Source organism: Lupinus angustifolius, chromosome LG20 (assembly GCF_001865875.1).
Source record: "Lupinus angustifolius cultivar Tanjil chromosome LG20, LupAngTanjil_v1.0, whole genome shotgun sequence".
NCBI classification, from domain to species: domain Eukaryota; kingdom Viridiplantae; phylum Streptophyta; class Magnoliopsida; order Fabales; family Fabaceae; genus Lupinus; species Lupinus angustifolius.
The window spans coordinates 4,643,650-4,669,201 of NC_032028.1; the positions used below are offsets into that span (position 1 = coordinate 4,643,650).

The following is a 25,552-nucleotide window of genomic DNA, read 5'->3' on the forward strand; positions in this document are numbered from 1 at the left end:
TGCAAAACAATACAAAAAGTAAAATGAAATCATAATTATATGCTTTTATTTATCATTACAGTAACATCCTTAAAACTATGTGTAAAAATAATACTTCTCTCTTTAGTAATGGAGAAAATCCCTACTCATCAATACCAATTGGTTTAGCTTTTTTAATGTTCCATATTAAAAAAGAAGGAAGGAAAGAAAAAGAAGAGAAGACAAGGGAAGAATCTCCAGAAACTGCTGGTTGGTTAGTACGTGTGATTCTTTATGCTTTGTAATTCTTTGATGTTTACTTAACTTTGCTTACTTGGGAGGGTACATGGAACATGGCATGCTGCTAAGGTTGATGTGTGTTGATTGAGGAAGCGATGGAAGGTAGACAAGGAGAGAGCTTAAACACCTCATACATAAAGGTGGGTTATTAGTGCAGAATGTTAATGCTAAAGCCACTATTCTCACTCATTCAACAATGTTCCTTGTCAATGGCTAATAGTACTACGATCTCGATTGATGTTGAAATTTATTGAACTACTTTCAATGTAAAAAATAATATAGTGTAATATACATCTATGCTCACTATAAAGTTTTATTTGATACAAAATCAATAAATCATACACTATTCGTGTAATTAAATATAATTGATGGATGATATATTAATAATATAAAAAACTTTTATATTATATAAATACATTTTTTTCTCAAAATGATAATATATTATGCTTAATTACACATTTGATCCCTCCTATCTTATGAGGGTATAATTTTACTCCTAATTTCTATATCTCTTGATTAATAATATTTTTATTGCTCGTCAAAAAAAACTTATCTCCCATAGTTCCCCTTTCATCCACTATGTCAAAAAATGGCTTACATGACCCGTACGCTCTATTTAATAATAATTAAACAGTCTGGTCAACTTCTCACTACTCATATAACTTAGTTTTGGGATTGATTAGTCTAAACAATGGAAGATTTTCATTTATAGACTAATGTATTCTTTAATGATTTAAACGATAAAAACATATAAATGATTTAACATTACATCCTTATCCAAAAAGTAAGTTATTAGGTTTATCCACTTATATACTTCTTAATTAACAATGACAAATTAAAATTTAGGTAGGTATAAACATGCCCTTTTCTATTAATGGGTAAATTTGGATACCTTGCAGTTTAAATGGGTTTGTGGTGTCCCACTATCCACAACTTAAAAATGTTAATAAAATAATAATAGTAAATTAAAAAATATTACTTTAGTTATATGTCTGACCGTCTCAATGTTAGAATTTTGCACGTTTGAGAATTGTATTTGAGTTAGTTCTGAATTTTTGAGTATTCAAACCATATTGTTTCTGATAAATAATTATCTATCCCAATGTTCTCTGTTGCGTGTTTTTTTTTCATGCAACGAGGCCAAGACCTAATGACAAAACTGTGGACTGATAATAATCAGAAAATTGTGAAGACTACTAGCTCTAAACCAGTGAAAGCATAAATTACATAAAGTAGGATATAAGTGTAAAATGCAACTGCAACATATATACATATACTTGGTCATTAACTTGAGAAGCTATTTACATATAACATTTATTCATCTAGTACATAGTAGAAGCAATATTAATACATAAATGACAATCTAGAGAAGTAAAAGAAACAAATATACATAGATATGGTTTCATTCATATTATGCAATTCCTGCAGCAGGGTCAAGTTGAAAGCGTTCAGATTCTGAAACACGTCTCTTGTAGTTAAGAATGAAAGCTTCAGCTTTCCTATCAATATCAGGTTCTGCAACACCCCATTGATCTCTGTCATAATCACTAGGCCAAACCTTGGGGTCAGAATCATATGAATCATATTGCACTGATCTAGACTTCTTAGATGAGAAGATGTTGAAAATTGAGAAGAAACTTGGAGAAGACTTCCTATGCTTATTACCTCCCATGATCACTCAAAATACTAGCTGTTTTTTGTGTGTTTGGCTAAGTGAACTTGAGGATTGTCTTGGTTTTCATTTGACATGGCAATACCTTAATTTATAGATGAGGGTTTCAATTGTATGAGTGATAAATAGTGTTAGATTTCTTTTTTGTGTGCACGTGAGTTTGGTATTTTTGCTTTTTGTGTGTACAAGTGGGTTGAGTCTTAGATTCTACTTGTGAGTTGAGTTTTGAAGGAAAAAAAAATAGAAAGTTTAAAAGTAATGAAATACATTGGTGAGGAAGAGGAATCACATTCTCAAGAAACACTATCTTTTCCTGTCTCAAGAAGAAACACTGTCTCTATCCAATTAAATAACACCAACTAACATAATTTTCCTTTTATAATTTTTTATTTAATTGAATAACACATTGTAATTGGTGGTGGATATTATTGTGAACACAATCCATAATAGAGGATCTCCATTCATTGGTGAGATGAAACCTATATCAAATGTCCCCAAAAACTCTGTCCCTCATTGTCCCTATTTAATCAAATTAAAGTACACCAAGTAATATAATTATTCATTTATGATTTTTCTATTTAATTGAATAATGTATTTTAATTGGTCCGGTACACTAATTGGAACACAAATAATGATAAAGGATATTCACTCAGTGAAATGACCCCGAATTTTCCATTTTCTTTATTTCCATCTAAAATTTAACTCACAAATACAACCATATTGACTCGGTATAAACTTCATGGCTCAAAAATTTATTATAAATTAATTTACAAATTACCCATATTAACATATATTAACTTAAAATCTTATAAGATATCAGCCAAAATCCTTAGCAGCCAGTGAAACTTTCTGTTGGCGTGGGTCAACAGTGTAAGAATCTGAAAAAGAAGGGCAAGGCTAACATAATTGGTTCAAATCATGCAGAGTTGGCCGGGTAATAAACGACACTTTTGTTTGTACCTACTTTGGTCTAGGCACAATTGTTGTGGTCCACTAGTTTCCTACTTGACTTAAACAAGCTTTGGGAGGAAGGAAAGTTTGTCAAATAACTCAATATCGCACCATTGTTGGCTCTGCTTCATGCTCTTCTACTCTCTCTTAGGATATTCACCTTATTATTTTTATTACCACATTCTCACTTGTAATCTAAGCACGTATCTTGGTGTGGGATTGCACTTCCAATAATCTGCTTACTTGATTTGAAAAATATCATGTAGAAGCAATTTCTTCAATGTTAGTTACTTAATCAAATCCCACTCTTCAAATAATGTCTAAAGTTAATCTGATCATAATAGTTTCTTGAAACTAATTTGACCAATAACCAAAAAGAAAATTTAATTTGACCAATCCTTTTATATTAAATTAGAGGGTCCACTCTACCAAGTGAAACAAAATACAGAAATACTAACCTTCTTAAGCAAGTTCTCAAGATCGAGTTTTGTGAATGGAAAAAATATCTGCTTGGAGAGTTAATCCCACATACCTGTAAATATTCTTGGCCCGGACAAGATTGTCTTCGGTGCGTGAAACAAAAAAACTAATAAAATTTGTATAATTAGGTAAAGTGATGGCTAACTGGCCATGTTTGAAAATAATGCACAAGAATTTGTTATCCTAAATATGTCTTAAAGTCTGTACTAAAATAATTATAATATGTTATATTAGTTAAAAAATTAAACATTCATTATTTTATCTATTTTTGTTTTATTATGATTAATTTGAGACAAACTTAGTAACATATTTGAAGATAGTATATTCTCATCCAAAAAATAATGTCCCATCATGGTATTTACTTGCAATTTGGCATATTTTAGAAAGACATCAAATTTAAGGAATTTCTATATATTTCCACCCAAAAATTAGACTCATTATTGCGCTGACTTGAGATCATCTTCCTTAATGGAGAAACAAGTACACCCAAAACAAGAGAAAAAATATAATATGATTTGATATTTTTATCCTTAAGATATAATAAATTGATATTTTTTACCTCTATATGTAAGTGCAAAAGTGATTACTTGTCACGGAGACGATCCTAACTGTACTGGGCTAAGTAAGTTTTTGATTTCTGCAGTTAAGACTTGGCTTTTTCGGCCTGGTCTTAGCCCAATTCGAGCGAGGCCAAACCAAGATGAGCAAGTCATTTTGCCATCTCTAACAAATGTTTAAACAATGATTACGAGGATGGTGCTCTACTGGTGGTGAAGGATGAAATATTGGTGCATGTATGATGCGATGGAGTGGATAGCCTTGGCCCCATGATGGTGCTACTGCCACGAGCATGGCTTCATTTGGGGAAAATATTAAAAACACTCTTTCAACTTATGTATATTTGCAATTTAGTCCACTCACCACATGTTTAAGGAACAGACAATGTGTAAGTCCATCATACTCAAACTTTTAGGTATTCTTGAAGTTGAAGGATTGAATCACACTTTGACCAGAATTGAAGGGGTGTTTCTAAAACTTTCCTTTTTTAAAATTTGTCATATCGCGCGTGTTTATATCATTCCATATTTATGTCATGTCCGTGCTTCTTGGCTCCCAACCTTCTTGGATCTTTTGGTAGTTGCAAATTGATATCAATAATTATGTAAAATATAACCAAGCTCTAGAACTTCGAAAAGCTTATATTATAACTTCAAAGACTGTACAAGATAATCACAAGTTCACAACGAAGGCAAAAAATTTGAACTCACAAAGGTGAAAGGTTATTTATAGTAACAATTAACATCATTACTTATGATGGTTCAATATGATAACCAATAAGTAATTACAATAGAGGCACTTAGACACAAATTAAAAATCCATAATAAAAAAGTTTAATTTCCTATTGCTGATGTTGAGGTTGGCAGTGAACTTCAGACTCTGAGACCCTTTTCTTATACTGAGCAATGAAAGCTGTAGCCTTCATATCAATGGTAGGGTCAGCTACCCCCCACCTTCCTCTATCCTCATCACTAGGCCACACTTTGGTCCATGCCTTAGACCCATCATCATATGCATACCCTCCTCCTCCTCTATGCTTATTGTTAGATTTGAAAATGTTGAAAATAGACTTGAAAGATGAAGATTTCTTTCCCATGGTGTGTATGGAGTAGAGAGTGGTGAGTTTGTGACTTTGGATAATGATAATATTAGCCTTAGTGATTACTTGAAAGGAATTGATTGAATTATCTTGTGTTACAATTTGCATGCTAGGGGATCTCTATTTATATAGAACTACAGTAATGGGCCTCCTTTGTTATTAAACTGAGACAAGGGAATCTGATTCAAATCACCACTTAGTCCAATATTCATGGTCCAAATAAGCTTTAATGGAACAATAAACAATTATTCAACTTTTGGGCAAGGCACATTTTCTATGCTCCACTTATTTCTTTCTTGACTTGATTACTCATGCGCTTGGTTTTGGTTTAGTTTCTTTACATTATTGGAAGAAACATTTTACTGTTTCTAAATGATTTTGTGTAGATGTTGAACTAGACAGATACCTATAGATATGATTTGTAACTATTAGGGGCAGTGTTTTTAAATCCTAGAAGCTTATTTATTATATTGGCAGTGCAAGATAAAATGAACAGTGACAGTGTGAAACACGTTTATCTAAGTCATTTACCTGTTTCAATATAATATAATATGCCAGAACAGAATGTATTAATTTAGTGTGAAGAATAAGATTTGGTTCATGCACATCACAGGAGAGTGGTTTATGAGTTTTTTGAACTTTTCTAAAACAAAAAAGAGCCAGGTTTAGGTACTCAGAAATTTTATAAAACTGAAGTCGATTCTCCTATTCTTGTAAGTTATTCTGTTCCCGTAGAAAGTCCTTAGTGGCTACAAACCGGTGGCTTTCAGCTATAGGAGAAAGCTGCACGCTAGTATATTTATATTTATACATCACTGATGTTATATTATCCTATTGTTAGTTTTATTCTCTCTTATCTTTTAGTTTAGTCCTATATAAACCCTAACTATTTCTACCTAGCTGTCTTTTTATCTCTTTGTTACTTCGATAATGAATAAGGTGAATTATTAATTTTCCTTTCTTAAAATATATGGTATTAGAGCCATCTGATCTTATTTATTCTTCTACAAACTAAAAAAGGTTAAATCCTAATTATTTCAACAATACTAATTTTCAAAAATAGTACAAGTTTTATCTTAAGAAGTGTTAACCAACATTAGCAGGAAACAAGGGTAGGCACGGAAATATCATTGTCTGCATGTTATGTTTTGGTAATCTGGATAATATCTTTACTTACGTAGTATTTCTGAAGGCCAGAATTTGGTATAACCAACTTTCATTTTTTCACACGAACCTCTATTGCCCATTCTATTCATTCTTTGCATTAGGACTGATATTTTTTGAGTGGAAAAAGATTATTCTGAAGAGATTATTTCTAAAGTGAAAAGTAAGGAAGTAAAGATGTATAATACTATAACCTTCTGACCATTCAGTGTGTTTGGCTATATCCTTTATAAATAGACAAATGAACTTATTATTTGATCAAAATAGCTAGCAGTCTTAGTACGTTAGAGAAGATTACTATATGCTCCCATTTGATAACTCGATAAAAGTAATGTATGATTGGCTTATAAGCTAGTTGATGAAATAATTTTATTGAATATTTTGGATTAGGATTTTTTGTCCCAAATTATGTCCTGGTCAAATAATATTGAAGCAAAAACATGAAAAATATTAAATATTTAATTTTTTAAAGAGTAAATACAAATTTTAGTCATTCCAAAAAAGAAAATACATAAAATGATCCTAAAAATTTGAAATATGGGTCACATCAGTCCTTTTTAATGTCAAATTAGTCTTTACCAAGTATTATAAAATATGCTAAAAAAAACTAATTTGACTCGTTTTTGAAATTATTGGGGACCATTTTAGGTCTTTTTGTAAGGACTAAACTGGTCAAATCAAAAAATATAAAGAACTAAAATAGAAATTTACTCTTTTTTAATTGACATGAGATTTCCCAGTGATTCAAAACATGATACAAGATACCATTTAGAATAATTGATGTTAGAATACTTCTATCCTAATTAGATAGAGTATGTTGGAATCTTATGCATTATATCAAATTAAGAGTGTACACGTCTTTACTCATTTTAGAAGATCTTTAAAAAGTGTAACATTTACCCGCGGTTAGCTTAAAGATCTATGAATAATTTTATACAATTTATTATTCATTTGTATTATTTATATTTAAGTAATTGTTGTTAGTGTGAGTGTCTTGGTTGCGATAATCACATTTAAGCTTTAAATTAGTAGGTTACCCATGCATTCGCACATCTGATAATATATTTTGCATGAATTTATTTAAAAAATATAAAGTAATTTGCAAAATAAAAAATTATTGATAATCACCTTACGAAAGATGATGTTTATATATTTGAATGATGAATTAGAGTTGTGGTCGAATAACATGGCCTACAACCTCTAGTATTAAATAACTTTTTAAATAACATCGGTAGAACCTCTTCTTTTAAATAAGATGGCATAGAACCTCATCAATAACTTTTTAATTTACAAATTTCCTAATCCAACACACGCTAAATTAGTTAGTAAGTAAATACTCATTTACTTTATTAATCATTCTTATATTCTTCGTATCTTATTTTCACCATTTTGTTCAAAGCCAATAACAAAAATTAATTTATTTTGTGATATAAAAAACATCCAAGTCCTAAATCTCCTAATATATTGAGAGCTACAACTCAACTTTATCGATAATACCTCATTCATTAATCACTTGAATCTCACATGAATATTAAACATCAACATAAATAAATAAATAAGAAATCAAAATAACATCAACCTATTAATTTACTATCTTTCCATTAATTGTTTGATTTATTATTAATCGATCATTTGCAATTAATAGATAACACAAATCTTGTTTTTGAGAGTATGTATATGTGATTGGGTAGGGATGTACATAGATAAGAGAAGAGAACAACATAAGAAATAGAATGCTAGTATTTAGATTTAGTAACAATTTGCTTATTAGAACAATTACATAATCTAAGTATCCCAATTGACTTATACAAAAAACCCTTATACTTCACTAAGTTTTTCGTTTGAAAAGTCATATGTCCTTAATGAGTAGTTTCAATTTCAAATTATGATTTTTTCAATGACATAAAGGACGTAGAAAGCTGACCTGCAAGGATTGTTAAAAAAATCAATTGTCACTAAAATAATTTATTTAAGGAAATAAATTTATTTAGCTAAAATATAAGTGAATGTAATTAAAGTGATTAAAGTTATTGGGGAAGACATTCTTAGACTTCATCATGTTTATTTTCTCAAGACCATGAAGAATGATGATGGTTGATCTACAACGAATATAAAACAAATTAATGAATAATATAGGCATATAAGGTTGAGCATTGCCTAAATTAACAAATTGATGATTGTAATATTAACATTGCAATATTAGAGTTAAATCTAAACTCTAAAAAAAATATCCACAATGAACATTGTCTAAATTAAGAAATAATAAATAATTCAAACAAAATATAAATTAAATATGTGTTATAATACATACAACTTTATATATCATGATTGTTTGTAATATAATAAATGTAGAAGAATCAATTTCGTTATCCCAATTAAATTAAATCAAAGATATGATTATTTTTAAGCCAAAATTATTGTTTTTTCTCTATTAGGGTCAATGATAGATTGTGATTTTTAGAGGCTTTATTTTAGAAAAATGATATTAAAAAAATAGAAGTTTCATTTCTATTATTTAGAAGAATATTATCCTCAATAAATACAATGTTGTTATCTTTATCACAATTACATTATTTAATAACTTCAATAAAAAAATATTGTTATCTTTATTTTAGATTGAGAAACAATATATTTTATATTATAGATTCGATATTTTTAATATTATAAATTCATAAAATCATAAATATTAATAAATCAACCTTTACATGATGAAGTTATTATTGTTTACATTTTGTTTCCTAATATAAAATGTAAGTTTTATAATAAACATATTTGACTTAACATTTTCATTGTTTTGAATTTAGTTTATTAATCTATGTTATTGAATTTCTATTTCAATTATTCAGAATACATATTTGTTATGAGTTATACATATTTTTATTAGTTATTTTAGAATTAAAAAAATGGTTATAAATTTATTTTTATAACTAGTATTGCCTAAAATTAAGGAATTGGAAATAAGCTTGATGGTTAGGTTTTGTATGACCCTATTAAGTTAGTTTTTTTTAATGTGGAACTCTATTATGTTTATCTTGGTGCCCCATGGTATATATTCTCCCTCATTTCTAATCAAAATATAAAAATATCATAAGTATATTATATTATATGTTTCTTAATATATTGTCAGTAATATTATTTCATGAATGTTAATGTTATATATATTGGTGCCCCATGGTATATATTCTCCCTCATTTCTAATCAAAATATAAAAATATCATAAGTATATTATATTATATGTTTCTTAATATATTGTCAGTAATATTATTTCATGAATGTTAATGTTATATATAGATATTTCATTTCGTCTTACTTTTCAACAACTAATAATATTTTATTGTTGAGCAATTAGTGGCAGGGTTATGGTTTCTTTACATGACACAACCATAAGACTCTTCAACAACAATGCAAAGAGAAAAAATGTGATATACATGCAACCAAAGGACTGGGAAATTAATAATGCAAACAGAGAAAACATGTTACACGTGCAACTAAAGGACAAATTTTAATTTTGTCCTTTCGCAAAATTATGCTTTTGTAATAAGGTAGTTACAGTAGTATAATGTCCAAAAGTTTTTGAAAATATAATGTAGTCATTACTAATGCATTTTATAATATTACTTTGATAAGTAGGTCATTAGAAATTTGCATCAAGAATATCATAAGAGGTCAATACAAATTTAACAACTTTGAAAGTATATCACTTCTTGGAAAATAACAAAATTGTTCCAACAATGACCTTCAGAAGATTAATGCATGTAACAAATATATATTCAAGATATATTGAAGCCATAAAACGGAAGAAATATCACATTTAAAACATAAAAATATTAGAAATATAAGAAATATATATTGAAGAAGAAAAAATATTAAAGTTCACATTTTTAAGGTAAAAAATTGTGAAAATATTATCACTACTAGAAAAGTTACTATAAATAATTATACATAATTTATTATTCATTTGTATTATTTATATTTAAGTAATTGTTACTGTCGTGAGTGTGTTGGTTGCTGTAATCACATTTAAGCTTTAAAAGTTACCTTGAACCGAAGAATAAATGCAAGTTCTGTGTTAAATACTTAAATCACACGCTTTGCATAATTCTAGAACATTAATAGCATGTAGTCCCCGTAAATGGGCACAAAACAATAAAAGTTTGGAAAATGTTTGACCTAAATCGGGTAGAGCGGAATCCACATATATATAACCAAAAAAGTTGTAGTGCAACTATATATTATTGCTTATCTGCTAGAAGCAAATAATGAAAGCACGATTCTGTGAAAGCAGTGTGTCTTATAACTGAGACTCTTCTTTTTATATGATGGTTACATGTTGTGCTATGTTATCTACTCTTTAACATTCCACCATCTACTTAAAACAACACTTGAGATAATAGTATTCATTATATTATTACATTGTTACTAGCTTTCAGTATGATAAAAAATGACTAATTCCTTAACCATAATATGAGGTATAACCTTAGTTACATAATTTTTCTCTCCATATATTGAATCCTTCATAATATTTCTGAAATTAAATATAAGAAGTGAAACTACATGGCATATGACCATACTTGTACTATGTAATTATGCTACAAGTATGGGTTGTTTTCTGTGTGGTCATTTATTCATTTGCTTTTGTATTTTCCATTCTGATATATACCCAATAGCACCTTGTACGGATCTTGTGATTTAGCTTTAAAATATTCGCATCGATCGTAAAAGAAAAGCCACAGTATAATGAAAAGATCATATATTTCTATTTGTTTTAAGTTTGGTAAGTAGAAGCTTTTCGCAAAGAAGATTGCGGTTTATTCTTTAACATCTAAGGTTGGCAAGTGGTGGAAAAGGAAGGAAGGCAAAAACTACCAATAGATAAATGAAAAGGAGAGATAACAATGGGCTAATTATTTTATAGTTCTTAAATAAATGCAAAACCAACCTGAAAACGTGAGCTAATCCATTAGATCCATTTTGCATTTCTTTTTTTGGTATATCGGAAAAAAGATTCATATGAGAAAGATTCATATGCAAAATGGATAATATTCGCGTTTAAGCCTTTAATAATACACTTGGATGAAGCTATATTGATGATCCCTATCTGTAAAGTTAGCCATGATTTATTTTTACTTTTTTATACAAATCTCAATCATATGGTCATAATCTTGATGATGCATTATTAAAGACAGGGGCTGTCATATAAAATTGTCGAGTTAGAGAGCCTCAAAGACAAAAAAAAATGCATTATCTACCTTAAGTTGATGCATTTACCATGAGTTGCTAAGAGTTAAGTATTAGAATAATTTGTATTGTTTATGGCTGTATAGTTGGAGCCTAAGTTTAGTGAAAATTAACTCTTGTACATTGTCTGGAACCCTTCCCTATCAGGTGACCTATGGAACCATCAAGGTTTATCTTAATAACAAAGAAAAGCCATTTGCAGCCAACTTTATTATGATTTTTAAGATATGATACAAGAGATAAGATACCATTGCACAAGGTAGAGCATCAAATTCATCTTTTAATGCTTATCTCCAAAGAACATGTTTCATTGCCTCTCTCACATTGCAAAAACATGTTTTGCTTTTATGTAGAAGATGTTGGTTACCATCCTTTTAGTGTAGCAAATATGACTTAAGTAAGAATCAATACATGGTTCAGCATGGCATAAAATAAAAAGGTCCCATCATGTAAAAGAACACAATACTTCAACGTGGATATAGTTTCTACTAGTATATGATCCATAAAGTGAGCATGCACCCTAGTAGTTATAGAGTTGCTTATTTACAACACACTAACAAGATCATTCATGCATTCCAAACTACATGATCTCTTAGTCTTATTATGCAGCTTTAGCAAAGCCAACTCGGAGATTCCCGTAATCAAAGACGGTATGATATACCCTCATGAAGATATCACCAAGAATCCTGCAGGTAGATATAGTGTGATAGCAGTATTAAGAAAAAAATGACAGCTTAGAACATGTGATATATGATTCATTTCATGCAAATTTGTGCATATCATAGTCAAGTGCATGCATATATAACATAGTTGTTGACTATTGATGAATGTTATAAGAGTAAAATACCAGATAGGACCACGAGGAGGAGGAATGTCGAAAGCAATGAACCCACTAAGGCAGACTTGTGTAATGCCTTCTCCGGTTTTCAAAATATACTGAAAGTGCAGATCATTTTTCAGAACCACAGCAAAAAAATTCAGGAGCTATCCTTAAGATATAGATGTTAAATAATATCATAAGGGGAGTGCTTAAATGTGTGTAAACATGTAGTACGAAGGTTTTTGTCTATTGATTTTGCATTAAGTCATGGATATATTCGGGGTGAAATTATCATCTCTGCAGTGTGTTTGTGCTAATATAACACCATTGGTTGATTTTCGCATAACCGTCTCTTGTACCAAGAGCAATAATCCTGACATCATAATTTGTAGTTCAATATGCTGTCCTATTCATTTATGTTCCCATGCATTTTGGAATGTTTTTACTATTAGTTTTTCTTTGAAATTTAATTCCACATTTCTACACAAAAGACAAAATATTCACAAATTTAATTTATCAAAAGTGAAAAATCTAACCTGCTCTGGAGTGAGGATATAAGGTTTATCTCCAATAGTAAATGTAATGTTTGGCAATGTAGAAATGCCATCACAGCTTACTACTGATTCTCCATTTGGACTTGGCAAGTTCTCACACAACTGCAATGATCAAAAGGAACAGTCACTACACCATATAGCACTTAGATCTAAAGGCACAACTTCAGTTTCTTGCCAGGATGATTAAATCAGCGCACCTGATTAACATAGTCGAATACTACTTCCTTGGTGGACTTTTGTTTCAACTGATTCTGGATCCAAACCACAAGCATCTGACAGGAAGAGCACAAAGGAGTATTTTTAGCTGATATCTCTCTATGTTCCTTTTCAGTCACCATCTCAATGCCAACGCTGCACGGTATTAGGATTCAAATTAAAATTAGGAGTTGGTTTCCGCCAAAATTTGATAGCATTGTAAGCTAGAATAGAATTTAAAGTATCCTTGTGATAGAGAAGAAATTAAAAACTAGTAATTGTAACCGATGAAGGGTTTCAAACCCTAATTGGTTCATAATGGAGGTTCCTTGATGTTTGTTTTTCTGAAGAAAACACAAGCTTTGACTTGATTTTGAGGTCATTATCAGAATTATCAAGCATCCATCCAATATCTTCAAATTATTAATTAATTGAAGTGCAATGAATCAAATATGATTAAAAAGGCACACAAACATTCATATATAAAAATGCTAGTCGAACAAACAGAGCATCGTTACCTCTTATTAGATTGATCATTCTCGAGAAAACATAAACCAACTTGTGAACACACATCACCAGGTCGTACCTTCAAATCAAGATCAAATTCATTTATGTCCAAGGAGAGAAGATGCATAAAGGGAAAGATCAGGGACAGCAAGTTAAGTTCAAAACAAACACTTCGAAGAGTGGACAGGATAACTTACCCCTGATACCAAGAGATCCCATAACAAATCTCCATATTCAGAAACAACATCCTTACATTCTACACTCAGAACTCCTTCAGCTCCAATAGCATGGTTGATTTGAGTTACAACAGTCTGAAATTAATTACAAGTCAAGAAAAGGTATAAATGAAAAGCCATGAGCAAGTTATTTCAAAAAGATAAAAGCACATACAGTTGGACCAGCAAGCAAGGATGTTCCTGAATCCACAATTGCAGCACATCCACCACCACAAACACCTAACAGTAACATTGATATATTCCACAATTAGATATACTTTGTAATCAAAGCTTACGGAAACAAAGAAATATAGGTGTGAAGACGATCTGTAGGCAGATCAGATTTCTTTTGGTTGAGAAACAGTAAATTCACCTGTTGAGAGACCTCCAACGAAAAAATCACCAATTTCAATCTGGGAAAGAAATTAATGTTAGGGTTTTCCAGACTAAACTATGTATTTAGAAAGACTTTCTGATCAAACTAAACTTTGTTTTGCTAACCTGCCAGTAGCCCTTTTTAGTTACTGGAACATAGGAGTGGTTTCCTTTGAAGTGCTTTGGATCAACACCTCCAAAAATTAATTCACCGCCGTTCTTGGCGTTTGGATCCCCATTGAGCCAGAAAGAGAAGACCTGCTCGTTTATAAGATGTTGCTGCACTATATTGTACCTGTGATTTATAATGGAACAGTAAATTATTAAAGGACAGAAAAGATTCACTGCACCTCACTCTATCATGGAAAACTCAGATGCAAAAGAAACAGAAGAGGACAGGCTTAAACATACCATACTGGCACAGCATTTTCCACTGAGATCTCCTGAAACCCGAGCCCAAATAATCCATCAAATTTCGCTAGCACAAAGGAAAGACTTCCTTCTCGGGTAGCCTCAATGAAATCCTACAGTGAATAAGGATATCATTATACTGAAGTCTCAAAGTGTTGCTGCATAACTGTACAGTCCATCTTGATGAGGAACATCACAAATAAAGAAGCACTCACTTGATTTTTCACAATAAGATTGCCAACTTTAACATTATCTTGACTGAAAAAACCAGATATCGCTCCTGATCCATATCTTATTTTGCATGATGTTCCTGATAAACAAATAGAAAGGTAATTTTAAACTTATATCAAACACTCAAACAGCATATACATGGCCTCAGTATCATGTAACATACTAATTGCATCTACTACAATAATGAACATGAATAATGAAAAGCTGGTGTTACCATTTTTGGTATATGTTTTGGATTTCTTTGGCTTGTACCAGTGATGAGTGTAGCAGGCAAGCTGCAAGGGACAATTAGTCAATAAGACAAGCTAACATGCACGTAGTTGTGAATAGCGAAGACACAAGAGTAAAGTTGAACTCACAGAAAAATAACACTTTGACGATGGAACCCAGAGGTTGGAACTACCAGTATCAAATATAACATTGAAGGTCTGTGGGGGTGTGCCAATTCCAATCTCTCCATAATATTGTGCATCCAAAAAATTCTTCAAAGGTACTGTACCATCATCTTGTGGCTCGCCAATATACTGATCGTATGCACCGAGCATTGGTCTGCCTAATGTTAGCTCTGCGCTTGCCGACCTGCCAGCTCTAATGCTTTGAAGATCTATAGACCTCTTCTTCAAACCAATTCTCATAAGTCCATATGAGAAAGAAGGAAGAAGTAAGCATGTTAAAACCCACAAACAGAAAGCCACCCACAAATACTTGTTTCCCATAGTCAAAATCTGTCGGCAGAGAAATCTGAAAGTAAGAAGTGTTGCATATACTCTCAATTCTACATAAAATGGATTGATAAGAATTACAGATAAGTTAACATTTTACCAAATAAATAAATAAAATGATGGTATGTTAATATTCTCTGTGGGTTTTCAATTATTAGGCAGTAATTACTTCTAGGATCACGTCTTTGTAAGGAGTTCACAAAACAATAAAATTATTTTCTTCTACTTACTCTTGCTTTGTCTCCTTAGATATAAAATTGATCTCTTTCTAACAATAAATTTATTATAAACACATAAAAAAATATAGATAAGTACTTACCAAGGAATACCCTTGATATCCATAAGCAGAATACTAAAATAGATGCCTCGAAAGAAAATATATTACCGGAAAGAAATCAACTTGATTGAACTAACATGATCAACATAAATAAATTAAATAAACAGCAGAAAGTTAAAACTGAACCAAAACACGAACATGACAGATCAAATATAGTGGAAATTATCAGAAACCAACTAGATCAACCAACTGGGTTTTATTTTTATGGACATATATATGAGTAGAGATCAAAATAATAGAAAAAATCTAACCTTTCTTAGCTTTAAGATACTAAAGATGGTGCTGCAGCTAGTAGGGTATTAGAAAGTAGAGACTTGAACTGATGGTAAGAACTAAGAACACGTACCCATAAAAGTAGGAACTATGAACAGTGAAGCTATTGGGTCATCATATAGAATCTTGGTGTGTTTTCAACCAATAATAATTGATAAATAGAAAAATAATATAATAACTGAAAATATCTGCAATGACATAAGCATGGATAATGTTGATATCTTATCTTCCTTTACTTTATTTTGCCAAAGAAAAGAAAAGAAAATTCTACAAGTAACCCGAGTTTAACGAACATATTAATTATTCAATGAAAAAACCTTGCCTGATAAATCTTATTACCTACTTCGATAATGGTTCCTTTTTAATTATTATTGTTCTAGCCATGTCCAATATTTTTATTAATAATTCTAGCCTTACATTAAACTTGAATTTTATACATCGAAAATAGTTTTTATTAAAATTTTAATAACAAATGTCCAAGAATTATTGTGAAATGAACTGGGTTTACATATTTATTTATCGTTTATTCACCATGTTTGGATGGTTATTGTGTGACTCTTTAATTATAACATATAATATAATTTTTATGCGGACTCTCATTATAAAATTTATATATAATCAATATATCATTGTTGATTTGTATTATTTTTTTGAAGAATCAATGCTAATAATAAATTGTAAATAATACATTAACAATATATAAAACTCCTACACTGTCATCACATTTATTTTTTCTCCATATTGTAATGAATGATAATAATAGTCATTATTTTAATAAATATTCCCTATAAAAAAACATAAAATTAAATTAGAGTTTAAAATCTACCAATATATCATCTACCATAGATTTATATTACTTTTATTTGAGAGTCAATAGTGATAATTGTAGTTAACACATTAATGGTTGATAACTTGCTGAACACTTATACTCAGTGTATATCTATTAAACATTTTATATCCTTTTCGTTCCATAAAATAAGCATTCAATCAAACGAATATGACGTGAGAGGAGAGACTAGACCACAAGTAACACCAAGAACAAGAATATCTCTTTGATGAGAGGAATAGTTCTTATAAAATTGCAAATACTAAACAGATTGTACTACACCATCATTTTTTTATGAGCAACTTTCCTTGTTTATATATATATCTTCGCGATCACTGTGATTATGACTTGAGTCACGACCCATTTCTTATTGGGCCCAATAACGATTTATTTGTGTTCTAGGCCCAGACCGTTAGAAAATCAAGTTCCAGTGTATCCCTACAACGTAATTCATTTTTATGTTTCTGCAACTGGCGAAATCAACAACAGAATCGTGGTGATCAAATCGTACGAACCATCGTGGTATCAGTTTGATACTCTTTACTTACTTTCTATTATTCTTTATTCTTTTCCCTTTAGTTTCACTTTTGCATCAACCATTTCTGGTTTTATAATTGCCTTTTCTTACTGTGCCTTCCAAATGTTCGAGGAAATGTCTCATTTGTTAATCATCACATTCTCCTCGTTTCGCTGCTTGCATTACAATCACTACCACTTTGATGCAAAGTAACTCTGTAGTGTGCTTATTGGCATGTTAACTTATTTACCACGGAAAACAGTGTTTTAAATTGCGGTCTCCCCAATTGCGGTAAATGTAACATAACTGCAGCTGCAAACACTGAGTGAAAGATACTAGTCATTCAAGTGAACAATCTCTGTTTTGTAACTGATAATTACCTTGAATTTTGACGACTATGAATTTGTGTCAGGTAAACTAATAGGATGTCGCCGAGGCGATATCTAGGCTATTCTGACGGCGATTTCATGAGGTCTGATTGCAAACCTTGTTCTAGGCTTATGAGACACACAGCTGGAATCTATAGTGTTGGTGGAGCATTAGGATTTTGGATCCTTTGTAGTTTGTAGACTGCATTATGGTTTGTTCTGCTTTTTTTGCACATGCTTCTTTCCTGTTCTATTTGCGTGTATACCAGCTGCAACTTTTGAAGTTCTGTTATATTTGTTTATTTTAAGATTTTTATCCTCTATTCTATGGTATAACACTTTACCAATATGTATCTTATTGATGCTTTACATGTTTCTTGTTATCAATTTCTTTTTAGCATATGATCACAACTCAACTTTTCGATGTTGCTTATTGTTTTGGCCATTTATTCAAGCCTACCATGGTCACTGAATTACCGAGCTGTTGATGATGGTTAAAGTAAATTCAGCATTTATGGATATTTTTCTTGACATTTAAAAGAAATGCAACATCAACCTTTCTGGTTTGGTATTTAGGGTTACAAAGCTTGCCTTTATAGTTAATTAATTAACTTCGACCTAACTGAGTGAGTACATGTTCCTCGTCTCTTCTTCCTAAATAGTAGGTGGTTGACCCCGGAGATTAGCACCCTCTTCAGTTATTCAACCTTTCCTCTCTTTTTTTCGATCGAAAGTAACATAAATAAAAAGGATAAAATTTTAACATCATTTTCATTTAGCTTTGTTTCTTTTTTAGATCGCATTTGAGGTTTCATCAGAAAAATTTGAGGCTTTAAATAGCATTTAGCTGTTGCTCTCTCTTTCCCTTCTGTGTTCTTGCTACATGTCAATAAAATGGTCTAAGATTGTAATTTATCCTTTTGCATGAACACTTGTAATAAGCTCATACTTACATTTTTACTTCTATTTTATAATAAAAACTGATGTTCACAGCATCTCGGTCTTTTCATAACAATTCATCAATTTTTTCCCTTGTTGGTCATTCAGGTCCTCGAGTTACAATTCCTCGGAGTCTTGGTTGGGCAGCTTGTGGAGCTGTAACTACAAGCTCAAGCACTGCTTTGTTGGTTCGTTTATTTAGCCCCGAATGTGAACCACAGAATACAGCTGCATATGACAAGAAAAGGTAACACTGATATTGTTACCCCTCTTTTCCTTTTTATCTCATCAAATGGAAGGAGGAATGTGATTAATTATGAGATTGTAATAGTAACTTTTTTCTCCTGGGACATTGACGAGGAGATTGATATCACATCACAGTAATATTTCCAAGGACTGTTCTCAAATCTACTTATTCAGGTGACTGATATATTGCAATTCATAAAAAAATCATTAAATAAACAATATTAGTTATCCTACATTTCCCCTTAAAAAAGAGTTATCCTATATTTTTTTATTTCTATTTTAAATTTGTGAGTCATACAAATAATGGAACATTACTTGACTCAATAACTATTGTATACAAATAACAATTGGTGCTGGACTAAACGACACACCTAGCGGTACTTCACTACTTTAGTACTTTTACCAGCAAGTAGCAACCAAGTTGCTATTATATGTGCATTTCGACTATGCAAAAGTGGATTCCTCTGTCAGTTCAATCACAAATTGATTTGAGCATTTGCAATTTCAGATTCGGAAAAATAACATGGAAAGTCACTCCATACACTATATAAGTCAATCATGTTTATCAATATTGATAATGGTTATATTATTATTTTTCTCCCTTCATTTTTTGGTGCTTGAGGATTATTAGTCAACTAGAAACTTAGGAAGAGACCAATGAGCATGTAGATTGATTAGTGGGGTTGTACAAGTTTAACCATGAAACTCATGTTTGAGTCTCTTGAAAATGCAGTTACATTTGGTAGGGAGAGCTTTTGTTGCTATGATCATACCCAATTCAAACAAGATTGTTTCCGTTTGATATATGATACTGTGATTTAAACAAAAAAACATGAACCTTTAAAAAAATATGTTTTAGGGTTAATTTCAATATATTGTTTCCCTTTTAGCGTTCTAGTAGTCTGGTGTATCAAACCTAATTTCTCAAAGGTGGAAAATACATCTTTTTGCCAAATTGTCTTACCATAAGTGTTACTTGTAACTGTTGTGAGTTATTTAATATTTAAATTATGTTTTCTTAAATTATATATTTTCATTGAATGACACTTTGTTAAATATATGATGTTTTTGTAGATTTTAATTTGGTCATTTATCTAAAAAAACAAGTTAATTTAGTTTTCCAAGCTTTAAGCTTAGTCAATATTTTTACAGGAAGGCATGTCTCTCCCCTTGTTCTCCTCTTCCAGTTATATGTCGATCAAGGATAAAAGAAAAAATAGAGAAAGAGATTAGAAGACTCACAAATGAGAGGAGTGATGTTTTCTATGAGCTAAGTATCAGTTTGTCCTTGAAGCGAAAAAATAAAAATAAAATTGAAGTCACCTCACAATTCACAAGTATGTATTTCATACCTAACAAAACTCCATAAACAAATAAAATCTAACAACACAATAATATATTTGATGGAAAATATGAACATAATTAATTAGAAGAAAATTATTATTTGATTCGTAAATCCAAATAAAAAACAAAAGAACCAGATCATGAATTGATAGCCACGAAATTGTAATTGTTTTGAATTTTTCTCTGTTTCAGATAGAAAGAGCTTGAAGAGGACAATGAAGCATTAGAAAGAATTAATTGTTAATGATAGGCAAACAAGTTGTAAAATAATAATAGTAGACTGTACTATTTATTCTCAAAGCCTATAAAATGTAAAGGCTTCCGCATGAATTCAGGCATGGCTATTTCCCATGATGTGACTGCCGCTTCCCGCATATGACAAAGAGGCTTTGGTGGAATTGCGGGCCACAACATTAGATCTAGATCTACTCATAAGACTTCGGCTTAATCTCATTAATAATGAGTAATAAGACCAATACAAATCATGCCTTTTTATTAATTTAAAAAAGGATGGTTTGAAAAATAAAAAAAGATTACATCAAGATAAAAAAAAATATATCTAGTAAAAAAGTTTATTGTTCATATTTAATTATCAATGACTCTTAAAAAAAATGTAATTAAATAATATATGATATATTGATATAGACTAAATGTATATAAATATTTATATGGAAGTGTTTAAACTATAATATAATTACAAGTAGCAGTAAAACATTAATAAAGAATGGGAAAATAAAGTGCAAATCCAGTCAGCGTAGGTCGTGCATGAACGAAGTTGCATAAAATATGAAAAAAAATGAAGTGATGAATAAGAAAGCATCCTTAAAAAGTAATTATTTACATAAATGTTGTCTCTTCATAATTTTTATATTCCCTTCATAATTTTTTATATTCCTATTCTCAACCCTCCCTGAATGACCCACTCCCATTTCACTGTATAAGTGTAATGAGATCGTGGAGAGTTATGTGTCAAGCACTGATACGTTCCCACCACTTGTCCTCATTCCCCTTTTAATCTATTCTCCACTCTCTCTCCCTTCGTTTCTATTTCACCATCATTTTCATTCCTCACTCTTTCAAACCCTAAAATGGCCTCTCATCAAAACGGCGACGTTTCTTCCCACCTTCCCAAAAAACCAAAACTCTCTTCTACCATCACCGACTCAGAAATTCATTCCGAATTCTCTCACCACGACCCCGCCGTCGCCAGAATCAACAACGGCAGCTTCGGCTGCTGCCCCGCCTCCGTCATCTCCGCCCAGCACCACTGGCAGCTCAAAAATCTCCGTCAACCGGATCACTTCTACGTTAACCACCTCAAGCAAGGTATTCTTAATTCCAGAACTATAATCAAGAACCTCGTCAACGCTGAACACCTTGATGAGATCGCTATCGTTGATAACGCCTCCACCGCCACCACCATCGTCCTTCAACAAACCGCGTGGTCCTTCCACGAAGGAAGGTTCCAGAAAGGTGACGTTGTCGTCGTTCTTCACTACGCGTACGGTGCGGTTAAGAAATCCATTGAGGCCTACGTGGCACGTGCTGGAGGTAAAGTCATCGAGGTGCAGCTTCCTTTTCCGGTAAAATCGAACGAGGAAATTATAACGGAATTTAGAACTGCTTTGGAGAGAGGGAAGAGTAATGGTAATAGGGTTAGGTTAGCGGTTATTGATCATGTGACTTCGATGCCTAGTGTTGTGATTCCTGTGAAGGAGTTGGTTAAGATTTGTAGAGAGGAAGGGGTGGATCAGGTTTTTATTGATGCAGCTCATGCTATTGGGTGTATTGATGTTGATATGCAAGAAATTGGGGCTGATTTCTATACTAGCAATTTGCATAAGTGGTTGTTTTGTCCACCTTCGATTGCGTTTCTATACACTCGCAGGTCGTTGAAGTGTAAAGATTTGCATCATCCTGTTGTATCTCATGAGTATGGGAAGGGTTTGGCTTCGGAGAGTGCTTGGATTGGGAATAGGGATTATAGCTCGCAATTGGTGGTTCCTACGGTTTTGGAATTTGTTAATAGGTTTGAAGGTGGGATTGAAGGGATTAAGAAGAGGAACCACAATGCTGCCTTTGAGATGGGTGAAATGTTGGCTGCAGCGTGGGGGACTCATCTTGGGAGTCCGAAGGAGATGTGTGCAAGCATGGTGATGGTGGGTTTGCCTGCTTGTTTGGGGATTAGTAGTGATTCTGATGCTATGAAGTTGAGAACTCATTTGAGGGATGATTTTGGAATTGAAGTTCCGATATATTTTCGACCACCGAGAGATGGGGAAGTTGGACTGCTAACTGGGTATGCTAGAATTTCTCATCAAGTTTACAACAAAATTGATGACTATTCCAAGTTCAGGGATGCAGTTAATCAACTCGTGACCAATGGGTTTACTTGTGCCCTTCTTTCTGCTTAAACTGGTATGCTCCCAAATCCTTTGAACCATAAATCAATTTCGTATTAAGTATTTTCAATTATCAATTTTGTGATAGACCCACAATTAAACACATAAACAGTGGGAGTGGGTGTGGGTGGAGTAAGGAAAAAGGCAGGAATTACAGCAAGTGGGGGTGAAGCAAATAAACAGGCAAATGAATAGGTAGTTAGAGTAGGAAATAAATAGGGAAATGAAGGGGCTGATGGAAATTATGCTAGAATATGGAGGGTTTGTGTTGGCTTAGGCCATAGGGCAGAGACATCATCTGTAGCTCAAATCTTGTTTCTTTCACTTCTACATTCTATCATTGTAATTGGAGCTTGTGCATCCTGATCCAGGATTGAACTCTCTACGAGATTCGTTGTTGCAATACTTATAGCTTCTTTTCATAAAACTTTGTTTCCTTAATAAGTTTATATTTGAACACAAAGGAATAAGAAAAAAAATATACAAGATAGCTGACAAAAGTTATGATATTTGACTCGATCTATGATCCGAAAGGATAGAAAAAACAACATGAATTTCTCTCGGGTATATCTTTCTCTTAATATAATGATTGGTTGAAAAAACAACACATCTTTTGTCCCACAAAGTGTCATGCCATGTGCCACACCATGTGCCACTTGTTGTGATGGGTTGAAAAAAATATAGTGAAGTTAAAAGTGTAACAATTAAGTGTTTTTCTGACCAATCACAACAAGTGGCATATGAAGTGACACTTTTTGGGAGAGATGGTGTGCTCCCCTTTTCGACTATCAATATTAGTTTCTATCAGTTGGCATTGGATATATGACAATATTGAGGCTGGTTCCTGTGCCATTACGTGGTGCTCACTGCCCAGTCTGTTAAAAACTTAAATACTAAGTATAAGTATTGGCACTAGCAGATGTTAAAATCTGCTGGGTCGTCGTAGTCTTTGGACTCATCTTCAAATTTGTTGGTTACAAAATGTTTAGGCAGGTAGTCTAGCATCATGAGACCTGAGCTATAGTATGGCCCTAGCATTCTTTTTTCTTATGGGATATATCAGGACCTATTCAACTCGAGCTTACATGCACTAACTTTTTTTGGTTCCAAAAAAATTCTATCACTGCAATATTGCACCATCACTATAGTGCTTCATTGATATATTTGAACTTTGCTGCTAGACCACAAATAAGCATCATATATTCTCAGCACTTTTCATAAATGGTTGAAAATTTGCATGCTCAAATTAGAAATTACTGTTCAATTTCATTTGAAATGGTGTACACTTTTTATATATTTTTAATTTCTTGTTTTGACTAATCTTTTTCATCATTTACCCGACCTTGACCTAAACTGTTTGTCTTACTTTAACTTTTGAGTTGTGGATTTTGGCCTCTTTCCTCCCTCCCAACAAAAATGGCACAAACAGTAAAACTATTATGTTTAAACTATCTGAATTGTTTTCTTCCTCTCTCCTCCCTCCCAACGAAAATGGAACAAACAGTAAAACTATTAAGTTTTGAACTATCTGAATTGTTTTCTTTGTATCCCTTTATTGCTAGACTCATACTGATCATCTTGATCAAGCCCCCTCTGTATTTTCTTGACTGATAATACATAGCATCTCTTCTTTTAAAATCTTCTTCCACGTATCATGGAGAATTCTATTCTATAACTGTCTAGTGAAAACAGTGCTCAAGTAAAATTCTTGTCATGGAAGCAATTAACATTACGGTAAGTTAGTGTTTATTTCCTTGAATTATAGCTAGTTTTAACCTCTGAATTAAAAAAAAAATTGTTGTCATCAATGGAAAAGTGTTGCTGAAAAAGTTAGCTGGAACATAAATGGTATTACTATTTGTGCAGAAAGCATTGCTGGCGAAGCATTACATTTTAGTCATAATCATAAACTTCATTCTAGTCTTGTACTTTTGTTATAAAAAAATTATGCCACTCTATATGATATTATTGTTTATTTGCAGACAAGATGTGTCAAAGAAGTCTTATTACATGAATAACAGCAATGGTTCTGTGGTTGCCTAATGTTTGACTAGTTATGATGGTTTTGGTACCATGGACTCTGTTTTTGTAGAGAAACTGTCAAAATTGCAGAGTTGTATTCAGCTTGAAGTTGTTCACTTCGATTTTGAGATCCATGGAATTATCCTTGTAAATATAATTGTGATTTCTCTGACGGTTGCATGCTTTCAACCTTCGTTGTCTTAGTAGTTAAACTTGACAGTTTTTACCATAGCCATCATGATGAGCTCGTGTGAAAATGTTTGTTACTTATATCTACCTTAAAAGACCTTGGCAATTTAACATTTCACTCTAAATTGTTCGTGTATAGTGTTGTGACTCGTTAACTTTGATATGGAGAATGATGCTGGTGCTTTGAATGGGGTTCATGTATTAAACTAGTAACTACTACCAAATAGGACTTATTTTTTGGTGGAGATAACAAATAGTTTCCTTGGTGTAGTACATTAATGGTGAAAATAATAGTTTTGCACGCAAAATCGATATGTGAAAGTGTCTGGTATGGAAAATGTTATTTAAAATATTTGTTGATAATGATGGAAAAATAATGTATTTCTTTGTTTGTTTTTTACTTTCTGAATTCATGTGTTCCCTATTATTATGAAAATAAATAGTATGCTTTGTTGTTATGATTATTGTTGTTGTTCCCTATTATTATTATTATTTCTCTAAGAAGAGGCCCATGGGAGCTTTATAAGGGGGAGGAGTGGGGGAAGGGCTTTAGCTTAGAAGTTGTACTAGACAAAGCATCACTGTCTGAAGACTGAACCAAATTCATCTGAATGTATTTTTGTTTAAAAAAAAATTAAA

At 31.8% G+C, this 25,552-nt stretch overlaps 2 protein-coding genes, 1 long non-coding RNA gene and 1 pseudogene across 6 annotated transcripts; 3 read left to right on the top strand and 1 right to left on the bottom strand.

Moving 5' to 3' along the window:
- Window positions 4,742–8,715, top strand: LOC109335657. Its single transcript, XR_002106223.1, has 3 exons — window positions 4,742–5,020; window positions 7,352–7,355; window positions 8,702–8,715. It is a non-coding gene; the product is annotated as an uncharacterized LOC109335657 (long non-coding RNA).
- LOC109336349 (aspartic proteinase-like) lies at window positions 11,745–16,208 on the bottom strand. Of its 2 annotated transcripts, XM_019572890.1 has the most exons (15): window positions 16,039–16,208; window positions 15,088–15,453; window positions 14,943–15,003; window positions 14,713–14,807; window positions 14,498–14,610; window positions 14,213–14,381; window positions 14,085–14,124; window positions 13,887–13,951; window positions 13,694–13,807; window positions 13,508–13,575; window positions 12,992–13,145; window positions 12,777–12,896; window positions 12,268–12,356; window positions 12,019–12,106; window positions 11,745–11,984 (listed from the first exon to the last, which is right to left on the bottom strand). In XM_019572890.1, exons 2-14 carry the CDS (start codon window positions 15,442–15,444, stop codon window positions 12,022–12,024), a joined length of 1,530 nt encoding a protein of 509 aa, XP_019428435.1. In that variant the 5' UTR covers window positions 15,445–15,453; window positions 16,039–16,208; the 3' UTR covers window positions 11,745–11,984; window positions 12,019–12,021. The 2 variants fall into 2 exon arrangements, with proteins under 2 accessions (XP_019428435.1, XP_019428433.1); XM_019572888.1 differs by having other exon boundaries at window positions 11,745–12,106; window positions 15,088–15,469.
- Window positions 17,286–19,144, top strand: LOC109335240 (annotated as a pseudogene).
- Window positions 21,217–25,322, top strand: LOC109336357 (probable L-cysteine desulfhydrase, chloroplastic). 3 transcript variants are annotated; one of them, XM_019572905.1, is made up of 3 exons: window positions 21,217–22,718; window positions 24,395–24,436; window positions 24,685–25,322. In XM_019572905.1, the coding sequence occupies exon 1, from the start codon at window positions 21,389–21,391 to the stop codon at window positions 22,712–22,714; it is 1,326 nt and encodes a 441-aa protein (XP_019428450.1). In that variant the 5' UTR covers window positions 21,217–21,388; the 3' UTR covers window positions 22,715–22,718; window positions 24,395–24,436; window positions 24,685–25,322. The 3 variants fall into 3 exon arrangements, with proteins under 3 accessions (XP_019428450.1, XP_019428449.1, XP_019428448.1); XM_019572904.1 differs by lacking the exons at window positions 24,395–24,436; window positions 24,685–25,322 and adding an exon at window positions 22,791–23,219; XM_019572903.1 differs by lacking the exon at window positions 24,395–24,436 and having other exon boundaries at window positions 21,218–22,718.